This window comes from Macrotis lagotis, chromosome 2, assembly GCF_037893015.1.
Source record: "Macrotis lagotis isolate mMagLag1 chromosome 2, bilby.v1.9.chrom.fasta, whole genome shotgun sequence".
Classification (NCBI taxonomy): domain Eukaryota; kingdom Metazoa; phylum Chordata; class Mammalia; order Peramelemorphia; family Peramelidae; genus Macrotis; species Macrotis lagotis.
This window is the reverse complement of record NC_133659.1, coordinates 108809555-108823077: the sequence shown is the minus strand read 5'-3', so window position 1 is coordinate 108823077 and position 13523 is coordinate 108809555. Positions and strand designations below refer to the sequence as shown.

General features: G+C 39.5%; 1 protein-coding gene across 3 annotated transcripts in view; it reads left to right on the top strand.

Moving 5' to 3' along the window:
• The window catches only part of PLXNA2 (plexin A2), a 321485-nt gene that overhangs the window by 203572 nt on the left and 104390 nt on the right, over nt 1–13523 (top strand). For all 3 annotated transcript variants that reach the window (XM_074222562.1, XM_074222561.1, XM_074222563.1), the window contains exons 5-6: nt 5511–5611; nt 12134–12257. In XM_074222562.1, coding sequence (XP_074078663.1) covers nt 5511–5611; nt 12134–12257 — 225 coding nt within the window. The remainder of the gene's footprint in view (nt 1–5510; nt 5612–12133; nt 12258–13523) is intronic.

Genomic DNA, 13523 nt, shown 5'->3' with positions numbered 1-13523 from the left:
ACAAAAGAGGCACTGGAGACATGGATCCCTGAGGCCACCAGAGCCAAGAAAGCAACCAGAGTCATCTTTAATTAAGAGCATTTCTTAAGTAAATTACTTAATAGGACAGCTATAGTCATCAGAGGCATAATTACAAAACATAAGATCATGCAAAAAAAGAATGTGTGGAGGTCAGAATGGAATCCAGTAGAAAGAACATGTGCAACACAACCCCAGGAGAAAGGAGGGGGATGGAAGTGAGGATTAAGACATGGGTATTCCTTCCTAGGCCTAGGACCCAGACATAATTTCTTTATCCATGCCTATTCCCATCACCCTCACACCCCAATGCTAGAGGAGCTAGGAGAGCCCGGGGCATAATCAAAATGCAATAAAAATAAACAAACACTAATTAGAGCATCATGCACTGTTGCATTAAATTCTGAATCAGCCCTGACAGAACACCTTTTTACAATGGAAAACTTTCCAAGAGAAAACTAATGAGGAGGTTGAACTAGCTGATCTCTAAGATGATTCAAACAGCATTTATATAGACATTTTGAGATTTGTAAAGGGCTTTGCAAATATTATCTACTCACAACAACCCAGAACAGTAGATTATTATTATCTCCATTTTTGACAGATGGAGAAACTAAGCTAAATAGCAGTTAAGTGACTTGCCCAGAACCCCATTTCTTGTCAGTGTGAAGGCAGAATTTGAACTCCCATTTTCTTGACTAAGTCCAATATTCTATCCCTGTGCCACTGATCTGCTCCAAGTCCCTCCTACCTCTAAATTCCATATCTACAAGTGAGCTTCTACCCTTCCTTCTTCCCCCCAATTCAGAATAAAGGACTGATTCCTTGAGAAGGCCTTGACTAGCCATTAGCATGACTACAAATCCTGGTAATTCAAGGTTACTCCAGTCTTACCTCCAGAGATATGAATTTGCCCTCAGACTCCCAAACAATGGGTCTCATTCTCATGGGTTATAAAATATTCACCTGGAGTACTTTTCTGCTCCTCTGGAAACCAGTTTAACTGTTGTAGTATTGTAGTGTTTATTAGGGTCACTTCTCCTGGCCTGACAAAGTTAAGAAGGTTTCCAGGGCTAGGTGAAATACTACCAGGAAGAGCTGACACACAAAGAGACTCTGTTTCCCTTTATGATCAAATCCTTTCTCAAAGTTATTTTTCCTTTACATATGTAGTCAACTGTTCCTGAGATCAATATGGCAGCCTCTGCTTCTGGATTCAATCCTTCTTCATTTCTCACTTTGATTATCTTTTTTTTCCTCTTCCTTCAAGTCTCAATCTCCCTGTCATCTCTTCCCCTTACTCCTCAAAGGAAAGTGTTTTCTTAGATTTTCACAAAATACCTTATACAATTCTCTCCCTTGCCTCCCATTCTGTACTAAACTAGAATATATTTGTTGGCATGCATGTCCTCAACCCCTGGTAAGCTCTTTGAGGGCAGAGACTGTGGCCTTTTTCATCATCATATCCCAAGAACTTAGCCTAGTACCTTGTCAATGGTATTGTTGTACAAGTCATTTCAGTTACGTCCAACTCTTCATGTCCCCATTTGTGATTTTTCTTGGCAAAGATGCTGGAGTAGTTGCCATTTTCTTCTCTAATATACTTTATAAATGAGGAAACTGAGGTAAACAGGGTTAAATGACCAGTGTCTGAAGTCAGATTTAAACTTGGGAAGATGAGTCAACCTGACTCATGGCCCAGCACTCTAATCACTATGGTGTCACCTAATCACCCTTGCCCATAGTAAGTACAGAATAAATGTTTGAAATGAATTGAATTTCTAAAAGCCCAAATCAGAAGCCTAGATAGACCAATGCTTTGTAGACCTTAGTAAGATCAACTCATATTTACAGCATTTTCAAGATTATAAAATGTTTTCTTACTATCCTATAAGATAGAAAATGCAACTATTGCTATCCTCAATTATATTTTTGGAAATTGAGGCAAAGAGAGCCTAGACTTGAAGCAAGATCTTCTAGCTCTTAGACCAGTGTACTTTCCAGTATTAAACCATACCTATAAAAGCAATGTACTTTGTATCTGTAAAAATACACTGTTTCTTCTGCATAGTAAAGGGAAGAGCCTCTTTGGGGAGAGTTCAATTCAACTTTAAATTCCGATAAGATGCCTTTTTTTTGCACTTTGCTCTTCAAACTATTTTTTAAAAAATAAAAGCCGGAGGGCCCAGGAAACAAGAAAAATAATTGTGCTATTGGTTTCATGTTTAGAGAGGAAGAGGGTTCTCACTATCTCCATAGCACTTGGCTTGAAAGTGGGCTTTGTTGCTGGAGACACTGCTCCCTTTCAGGGGCTTATTTCCCAGCTGCTGAGAGCCGGGCTGTGTTTTGACGGACGGGGTGAATGCAATGCAGACAGTTGTTTTAATTTCCAGCCAGATGCAGACATCACTCAACAAGGAGCCCGAAACCCAAGAAAGGGAGACTGGGCACTGGGCTGCTGCCATCACTGCCTAGAGTGGAGGACTGGCTGGAGGGGGCTGGGCGGAAGGAGACCAGGCGGTCAGGGTAACAGATATCCTTCTGTAGGGTACAGAGTGAAGATAGGGCTTGAAAGAGACAAGCTAGATAAGAACCCCGACATACACTTGTCATAAGGCTACTCTTTGGGGGTGGGGGTGTGAATAGGAGGAGTGGGGGAAAATGATGTTGAGATGTTCTATTTTAACATAAAAGGTTAAAACAAAACTATGAATGAATATAAGAAAGGACTTTAGTAAATCCATATTGGTAAAAAAAAAAATCACAGAATTTTTAAAAGGGATAGGGTCATCTAGCCCAACTTCATAACTAGAGGCAAGAATTCTCTCTCTTTGAATCAGAACTGGGCTTGATTCCAGTTCCATTACTAACCCCTTAACTATAAACAAATTATTTTATTTCATTAGATGTCAACTACCTCATCTGTAAAATGGGTTTAATACTATTTGGACTAGTTATATTATGATGTTATTGTGAGGCCAGAGTTTTGCATACCACAAGGCATAACTCTGAAACAACTCTGTGCTTAACCTGGGAGATTCTGCAAGCCTTTTCTTTTTTGAAGATTACGATAACTATAATACATCATATTTGGTTTCCTTTGTAACCCTATTTATTTTATGCATCTAAAAACAGTATTCAAAAGAGCCCATAGTCTTTGTCAGTCAAAGGGATACATGACACCAAAAAGTTTTTTTGTTGTTGTTCAGTGTCCAACTCTTCATGATCCTATTTGGGGTTTTCTCAACAAATATACTGCAATGGCTTGCCATTTCCTTTTCCAGTTCATTTTACAGATGAAGAAACTGAGGCAAAGAGAGTTAAGTGACTTGCCCAGGGATTACACCACTAAAAAGGGTCTGAGGTTAGACTGAACTCATGAAAAGGAGTCTTCTTGATGCTCTATTTAAGTGTTTATGTAATTGATTTTTAAAAAATCATAAATATAGGTCTATATATTTTATCTTGTTAAAAAGTCCTCTTATTAGTTATTAATAACTCACATATACACACACATATATAATACTTTAAGGTTTAGAAAATGCTTTTTTCAGGATAGTGTTTATAGTTTACCAAGATCCAGCTATACAGCATTACACTGGAAAGGCTACATATCTAACCTGGAGGATTTCTTATTACCTCCACTAGGCTTAAAGCTCAAAGACATCAAAGAAAGAGGAAAGGGACCATATTTATACACAAATAATTATAGCAGTTCTTTATGCTACAGTAAGGTAGGGAGGGTGAGCAGTCAAATTGAGAATGGCTCAACAAATTATTTTTATAAATGTATTAGAATATTAATGTGCTATAAAAATAACAAAAGAGATTGTTTTAGAAAAACACGAGCACACTGAACAGACTAATGCAAAAGGAAGTGAACAAAAATAGAACAATTTACACCACAAAACAATACTATAAAGAAAACTTGAAAAGACTTTAGAATTCTGATCAATGCAGTGACCAACTGCAATTCCAGAGGTCTAATGATGAAGCATTTTCCCCAGTTTTGGTAGAGAGGTGATGGACTCAAGGTGCAGAGTGAGACATACTTTTTGGGGGCCAATGTGGGAATTTATTTTGCTTTACCATGCATATGTCTTATAAAAACTGTTTTTGGATTTTTTTCTTTTTAATGAGAACAGAGGGAAGTAGAAAAATCCAGCAGCACAATTATCTTTCAATCCCATTTTTAAAAAGGGGGGAGGGGAGGAGGCTTATGGAAGTTTTTTTTTAATGCACAGAAGAGAACTAAGGAAGGAACCACAGATAAGGAGGATAGTTCTGAAAGTTACAGGTCAAATTTATTAAAGGAAATAACAAGAGACACATAGTAGAGATTTGCCTGGGCTGCCCAATATTCTATTCTACTTTTTAAAAAGAGATTTTATTTTATTTGGGATTTATTAAGTTCACAATAAAATAATAATAAAACAGGAAAAAAAATCCCACTACTTCATTTTTCCTTCCCCAAACAAAAGGATATTTCTGTATTTCCCAAGCTCACATATTTCTTTGGTTTGCTTTGTGGAATGCTGATAGATCAGATCCCTAACATGAGAAGTAAAAATGGATCGGTCCACAAAATATTTGCCTCAACCTACCACCCCATTTGCTTTTCCCCTTCCAAGTGGATAGCCCCGGGGGAAAATAACAATTATCACTTTTGTGATGAACCCTAACATGTGCCTGACCCTTTCTGGTTGCTACACTCTTCGGTGAAGTGAGTCTGTGCTTTTCTACAATCCAGAGGGAAATTAAGGAAACTAATCTCTCCAGTAGGGGTAGTGATGGGTTCTGACTCCACAGATTCCCATTCTCCCCAATGAAACAAGACTCAGACAAACAGCTTCCTCATCAGTGGGGATGTTCCCCCTTACCCAGACTTTTCAAAGACTAGATTTACTAGAGAGTCTGAATGCATACATCAGAGAATGGGATAATTGGATCCAGGTGGTATATTTTGTAGAATGTAAAGAGATTGTGCCATACTCTGAATATTATTTGATGGGACAAGTTTTCCCTCCCTCTCTTTTTTCTGTTTTCTGTGCAAGCAAGATATCTCACCCTAAACCCAGCTGACAGCTCTTCAGAAATGAGTTTGTCACTCACTAGCCTCTCAGTAGATTTAACCATTTTTCAGCTCTAGCCCACTGGCATGAATAGCTAGCTCTCTGGGGGATTTTAAAGGCTGGCAGAAAGAGATTAAAGAGTTCCATTTGTAACTCTAGAGGGGGGTAGGAGTGCCTAAACCACTACCATAGTAGCCAACAAATTTATCTCTGCCTTGAAAATAGCCACTGGCCTGGTTGAATTGGCTGAGTCAGAACACCTGTTGGGCAAGTAGAAAGGAATGATGTCATTTTTTTCCACTCCTGTGGCATTCTTCTCCTCTTAGGTGATTGGGAGGAAAGCGTGGGTGGTTAGGCGTGAAGGTTTAGACTGATCCACAAGACTGATTATCCCCATGCTCTTTTCCATTTCTCTACTAGGTTTCCAGGGTCCCAGTAGAGTCCTGTGAACAGTATACGACATGTGGGGAGTGCCTGAGCTCAGGGGACCCTCACTGTGGCTGGTGCGCCTTGCATAACATGTAAGTCTGGGGTGTCCTGGGTAATAACAATTCACCTTTTATATAGAGTTTTACAGTAATCAAAGTGCTTTCCTCACAATAACAACAACATGAGATTGATAGTACAAGTATTAATATTCTCATTTTAAAGGTGAGGAAAGTTCAGAGAAGGTAATTCAATTGCCCCAAATCACACAGCTCATTTAATGACAGAGTCAGGACTTCTGATTTAAGTATAGTGATTTTTTTTTTAATTTTACATAGAACCAAGAACAAAGGCCTTCTTTTGTGGAACTGTGCTTGAAAGGGAGAAAGAGGTGAGATTCTAATAATAGATGGAATGTAGACAGAAGGTAGCTCCAGGAAATAGAACATCAGACTCATTCCCATTTGTCCATCTTTCCATTGTACCATCTTGTTCTAGAATTCATCAATAATGGAAACCCAGATGCAGCTAATACCAAATACTCCTGAAGGAGGAAAAATTGGTCTCTTTCCCAGCCTAAAGTCAGGTCCATGTATCCCTTAGAAAGAGGATCAAAAGAAAGGGCTCCAGAATGAAACTACACAGCATTTCCTTATTCAATAGTTAACATGTAGCTCTTTGAGCTTTGCAAAATTCTTTGCATGTTATATCATTTGATAGTGACATCAGCCCTAGGAGGTAAATGCTCATCTCAGTTTTTTTAAAAAACAAAAGTATGATTTCATTGGCAAAGGGAACTCCTGTCGAAGATGGTTCCCATTTTGCTTTCAAAGCCCTCCATAGACTAGCCTCCTCCTCCTCCCTTTCCATTCTTTTTTTTTAAGGTTTTGGCAAGGCAAATGGGGTTAAGTGGCTTGCTCAAGGCCACACAGCTAGGTAATTACTAAATGTCTGAGGTCGGATTTGAACTCAGGTCCTCCTGATTCCAGGGTCAGTGCTCTATCCTCTGCTCCACCGAGCCACCCCCAATCCTCAATTCTGGGCATTTTCTCTGGCTGTCTCCCAATTCTGGAATGCTCTTCTTCCTCTGCTTCTTCCCTAGATTCCTTTAAGTTCTATCTAAAATCCCACCTCCCACATAGGAAATCTCTCTTCAACCCTCTTAATTCCAGTAACTTCCCACTGTTAGTTATTTCCTATTTATCCTGTATATGGTTTGCTTTGTCTATAATGGTTTGCTCACATTAGATTGTATGTTCCTTGAGGTCAGGAACTGTCTTTTGTCTTTTTTGTATGCACAGCATTTAGCACATAGTAAGACACTTAATAAATTGATTATTACATTGATTGATAGACAACTGTTCTGTACCTTATTGACTTAAGATCGATGTCCAGGTTTCTGAGTGATTAAGTGATTGACTCAGGATCACATATGACAGGTCTTTTTGATTCCAAGACAGGCTTTGCCACTATGTAATACTACTTCTCCTTGTTCCTATTTTACAGATAAGGAAACTGAGAAAGGAGGGAGGTTAAATGATTTATCCAGAGTCATACCACTATAAAGTATCTGAGAAGGGATTTGAACCCTGACTCCATGTCCAACACTCTAACATTTCCCCTCCCTGACTAGGGCAGGGGTAGGGAACCTCCAGCCTGCTGACCCTATTGGTCTAATAATGCCAAAACAACCACAGATGGGACTCAAAATTCAATAAATCTAGTAGTTTTTAAGGAATGAATTAATTACATGGTTGTCCAAATATAGCCTGTGAATATGTTATAAATATCCAAATGGCCCTTGGAAGAAAAAAAGGATCCTCAACCTTGGTCTAGACTAACCAGTAGGTAGCACAGTGGATAGAGGGCTGGACCTGGAGTCCAGAAGATCAGAATTCAAATCGAATCTCTGACATACAAGTTGTGTGACCTTGGACAAGTCTCTTAATTGCTTTCTGCCTCAGTTTCCTCATCTGTAAAATGGAAATAGTAAAAAGCATCCACCTCAAAAGGTTGTTGTGAGGAACAAATGAGATAATTATAAAGTACCTAACATATAGTAGCAACTTTATAAATATTAGCTATTACATTATTATAAAAGACTGGGTTAAACCTCAGTCCTTCCTCAAACCAACCAATATTGTAGAAAGAAGTTAGGTAAGGAGTTCTTTGGGTTCCAGCAACAGATCTGTCACTAAGTAGATGATGGGTGACTCCTTACTTTCTCTATACCTCTGTTTCCCTAGCTCAGAAACAGAAATGCCACCTTGACTAACTCACAGACTACCATAATAGTGAAAATGCTTTGAAAAGTATAAAGCACTCTCCAAATGCATGAGATGACCTCTGGAAGACCCTTCCAGCCCTAGTACTTTATGATTCAAAGGTGCTGGCATCTCCTCCTGACTATGCCTAGATACAGACAATGAAGTAGCCCATGTCTGAAAGAACCAGGCCTATAAAAATTCAGGATTGCTGCCTTCCTGGCCATGACACCCCAACTCCAAGACAAGCTCGGGAGGGAAAAGAAAGAGGGGAAAGCCTGAGAGGCTGTTTGATGAGAAACTAAGAATCCTTCAGCCACCCCCCCTCACTCCAATAGAGCTGGAAACCCTGTGGCCATGTGCCAACCAGAAAACATCTCCAAGAAATGTGCTGAGTTGGGGCGGAGGCAGAGGGCCAGAGCTCAGGGTCCCACACAATAGCTCTTGGCTCCCAGCCTTAGCAGCAGGTGTTGGGAGGGCTAAGAAGGGAGGGAGACTGGTGTGTCACAGATGCAAAATCTGGACTGGATTTGAGCCCCCCACATGCTGGGTTCACTGCTTGTACTGGGGGGTAAAAGGTTGGGGGTTTGACCCCCCGCCGAGAGCATTCTAACCACTAAGACTCCCATAACTGGCAAGTCCCAGTTTAGATTAGGCTCCTAGAAATACAGCAGAGAAGGACTTTAGTGGTCATTGAGTCTAGCCCCATCATTTGAAAGAGACCCAGAGAGGTTGATGAAGTGAATGCCATAGTTACAAACTTAGAAATAACAAGACACAGAATTGGTACCCTGACAACTGGGTAGTTCAGTGGATAGAGTGCTAGGTCTGGAATCAGGAAGATATGAGTTCAAGTTTGGCCTCAGATACTTGTTATCTGTGTGACCTTAGACAAGTCATTTAACCTCTGCCTGCCTCAATTTTCTCTTCTATAAAATGGGAATAATAATGACCAATATTAATTTAGTAATGATGTGATGATCAAATGAGATATTTATAAAGTACCTAGGACAAAGTAGATACTGTATTAATGTTTATTATTATTATTATTATTATTATTATTATTATATTATCCTAGAGCTTCTGACTCCAAAATTAGTCAACCCTCTTTCCACACCACCACCCTTTATCCTTATTTTGTCTTGCTCCACCTCTTGAGGCCTAGGTCTTTTCACATCCAGATTTTCATCAGACTGGTTCTCAATAACAAAGACATTTGCCATCCCTCACTTCACCTCACCACCGTGTCCAATCTTTCTTGTCCATCTTTCCCAGCTGTGGTAAACCATCATAGTCAAAGCCCATTCCACTTCACTTTGGTATGGATTCCAAAACCACAAAATTGCTAGTAGGCATGTCAACTCAACCATGCCAATGTTGGCTACTATTGCCCAAGCTCCAACTGTGTCACACAGTTGCTCAACAAAGTATTGTTCCCTGAACCAACAAGAGACAGATATATCTCCCTACATCCCTACAAAGTTTTCCTCTCCTTGCCAATGCCCTCCACTAGAATAGGTCTTTTCTGATTCCCTCAACCCCAGTGGGTATCCTTTGCTCTCCCAAAATTGCTTTCTATATATTTTTGTATTTACTTTTTAGAGGAAGTATTATTTGGAACATAAACTCCTTGAGGGCCAGACCTCTTTTTTTTGGGGGGGGGGGAGTTTTTATATCTCCAGTGCATTGTTGAATGAATGAATAATTGAAAGAGAAATTAGATTAGCTCCTCTTATAACCAGAGCTTCCCACTCCCTTTCTAGGAGGTCTTCCCACAATCATCCAACCACAGCAGTGATGGCAGCAGTAGCAACAGACCGAGTTTGTCTGGCTTTTTCTCTCCCAGACCCACATCTTCTCAGAGAGAGAGGCAGAGGGCTTGGGAAGATTGCTAAAGAGCCTCTTGGGTCTGGGGAGGGGGGGGTGGATTTGAAACCTTCCTGTCTCTTCTGTATGCCACGCTCTTGCAAGTGTGTTATTGTCTCCGGGGCTATTTATCTCTGTTAGGGCTGTTGCCATAAATAGTATGATAAAAAAAAAAAAAGAGCCATTTTCAGTGAGTCAATGAGATAAAGACTCCAGTCAAGAGCTCACTTTGGAGCTATCTTACAGATTCACTTAAACTTCAATAATTCTTTTCTTTGACAGCATTCATATTTAGATCCATTATGTGCCAGAAAAGGGAAAGAGGAGGGGATCTTGGGGGGTGGGGGCGAAGAAGGAGTTAGGGTGGAAGTTGCTGCATAAAATATAGGGACATGCTAACCTCAGAGTTTTCTCCTACTCAGCAGCAGGCCCTGGTCTCCTGGCTGTGAGGGCACTTAGCTCCATAGAGCCCAAGTTGCCAAGGGTTTAGAGCAAGGAGAGGAAGATCATGAGATTTAGAGATAAAGGAACCTCAGAGATCATCAATTTAAACCTTTGCAAATTACAGTTAAAGAAAAATGAATCCCAGAAAGGTTAAAAAAAATTCCAGGGGAAAACACAGAGACACCGGAAAGAGACATTGCCTCAAATGATCCCTTCTGATCATCAGGGATGACCCCAGTTAGTATCTCTTCTCTTTCCCATTGTCTGCAGGAAGCATTTTTCACTCAAATTATCCCAAATACAGAGAGGTAGAGACAAAAAGCAATTTCTAACCATAAGAATTAGCTGGTATCAAATGTAAATTGAGAAAAATTAAATTCAATGAAAATTTAATATAAATTGAGGGATCTTGGATTCAATACCCTTGAAACTTCTTTCAGTTTTGGATCACAAGATCTCTCTAATTAATCCAATACAATTACAATACAATTCAATTTCTTATATAAGCTTCATAACAACCCTTTTAAGTGCTTTTATTAATTCTCATTTTATGCATAAGGAAACTGAGTTGGGAGACTTTAATGATTTGCCCAGAATCACAAAGCTAATAAGCTTGTGAATCAAAATTCATACTCAAGTCTTTTTATCTAGAAGACCAGCACTTTGCCCTAACAACAACAGCAAACTTCTGTGTAAGGCCTGCAAATCTAATCACCTTGCCTGGTGCTGTAGATACAAAGCCAGGAACAGTCCCTTCCTTCTTGTATTCTACTCTATTCCCTCCTTAACTTATCCTAGCTTTGTAGGATGTTATCCATCAATGAGTTCTTACCAGAATCTTTACCAAATTTTTTTTAATTGCAAAAAAAAGGAAAGATGTTATTTTGGGGTGGTAGTAGGGAAAGAGAATGTTACAAAAGGTAGAGGCCAGATGAGTTTGGTTGCTAGATGTCTTCTAGAATTCCATACTTTCATCAAGACCCTCTATAGAGTCTATGCCCACTTTCTCATAATCCTTCTCCAGGGCAGCCAAATCTCCTTCCTCCATTCCTCCACCTATACACCAATGCACAAATTCTCCCTTTGCAAAAATAGGGTCAAACTTGTGATCTAGATGAAACCAAACTTCAGCAACAGCTATTGTATTACTTAGTATGTATACTGCCTACCCTCTAGGCCTTTTCAGCAAAGACAAGTGAATGGGTGATAGAAGGGAAGTAGTAATTTGGTCTGGATCTTTATGAGGTCTACACCATCAAATAAAAAGGGGGCAGTGGTGGCATAAAGGATCTGTCCAATCAGTCCACTGAGTTCAGTACCAACCCATACTCAAACAAGACTTTTCCTAATAACATCCCCAAAGATTAGCCATTCAACTTCCATCTGAGACTTCCAGCAAGAAGCCATGATGGCTGCCTATTCCATCTTTGAAAGGTTGTTATTGTTAAGTTTTCTTTATATCAAGTTAATGTCCTTTTTAAGTCTAAATTGATTGATGTTCTTTAGACAAAACACTTTTTTATAGGATCATATATTTAGAGCTAGGAGAATCAGAAATCAGTTTTGCAGATAAGGAAACTGAGGCACTGAGAGGTTGCATTACTAGCCAGGGTTCGCATAGCTAGTAAGCATCTGAGGTAGGATTTGAACTGAGGTCTTTGTGACTCCTAAGCCCAAGTTCTATCTACTATGATACCCAACTGCCTCATTAGACTCCTTTGCATTTGTGCCACCAGAATTTCATTCTTGAAAGTTTCCTATCCTTCTTGAGATGTTTACTGTCATAGAAGTTAAGGCCTTGGAACTTGCCTTCTTATATTAAAGTTAAATCTCTTTTTCTGTATATTGAATCCATCTCCTTTTAGTCTGAGTTCAACAGAAGTCAAGTAGACCAGTTGCTCTTACATAGCATCCAGAAGGAGGAAGAGAAGGGAGAAAAACAGAGAAAGGCCTGTATAGATCCATCTTCAACTCCATAGTATCAGGCCCCTATTTCACTTACCCTGTCCAGGGGGGAAAAAACTCTATTTTTTGCTTTGGTAGGTGCTCCCGGAGGGATAAGTGCCAGAGGGCACGGGAAGCGAACAGATTTGCTGCCAGTATCAACCAATGCATGAGCCTCCAGGTAAAACCCAGCAGCATCTCCGTCTCTGAACACAGTCGAATGGTAAGTACCCCAAACAAAGTGTGAGGGGGCATAAGGGGATAGTGGCATCTTTATATCAAAAAATATGTAAATCATTGTAAACTGAATCTTGTATTAAAGTCACTTGCAGAGGAATTCTATGATCAACACTGATTGATACAGCTGCTCTCAGAAGTTCAAAGAGCAAGATAACCCTGCTAGACTGGCTATGGACAATGCTATCCCCATCTAGAGGAAGAAAAATAAAACAAAAAAAAATCTTTCTGAATCTGATGAAGACTACATTAACTTTTTAAATATATATGAGATATTTCTTTTAAAAGAAATGGAAAAGAGAGGAAGGGATAGAATTTAAAACTCAAAACTTTAAATAAAAATGTCTTAAAAATTGAAAGAAAAAATTGAGATGCCACAGGCCTGGAGAAAAATTTGTGGTTTTCTGACATTGAAAAAAGTGCAGTGTTGTATTGTGAGTTTGACTTTAATTCATGGGGAAAAACTAGAAATAAAGCATTGGAAATCTTGAAGAATAGGAAGAAGAGAGGAAGAAGAGGAGGGAGGATAATTACTCACTCACTACACTTCCCCAAAATCTATCTCATCTGGTTTGTTTGGTTTTTGTTTTGGGGGAGGGTGGTCAAGACTTTTCTATCCAAGAGATTCTATGAAGTGAAGAGGACCTAAAATATATTCCAAAATTATTTCTTGCCATTATCGACTATTTGAGGTTACCCACAACCCTGTTTCTGCTCCGCTACTGGTGTAAGTCATGAGTTACTTCCAGTATATTTAGGGGTAGAGGTCAATTAATCCCATGCCTGTGTGAGTTCAAGATAGAAAATCTTTTAGCCACCTGTCAAGGTCCAGTCCAAAATATTCCACATCCTCAGGCTTTGCATTGTCATTCAGTTTCAGAGAATTTTTATGAGCATCTATGAATGTTAATTAGCTAATGAACCATCCATTTTTACAGTTCCTATATTCCTATAAAGAGGTCTGTCCTCCATAGAACAGGATAGGAGGATGACTCAGAGGGAAAGAATGATAGTGGGTAGCCCATCATCTGAAGGGAACCAAACTGTACCAGAAATTTGGGAGAAAAGTAACTAACAGGGGGACTGGGAAACACTATCAATCAAATAATATGCATTGATTAAGCACTTACTATGTGTAAAGGCACTGTGCTAGGGAGTTACAGTATACCTTGGAAGCTCTCTATAGAATTTCCCGAGGCCTCAATTTTCCCATCTGTCAAATGAAGAGTTTAAACTAGATGATCTTATATGA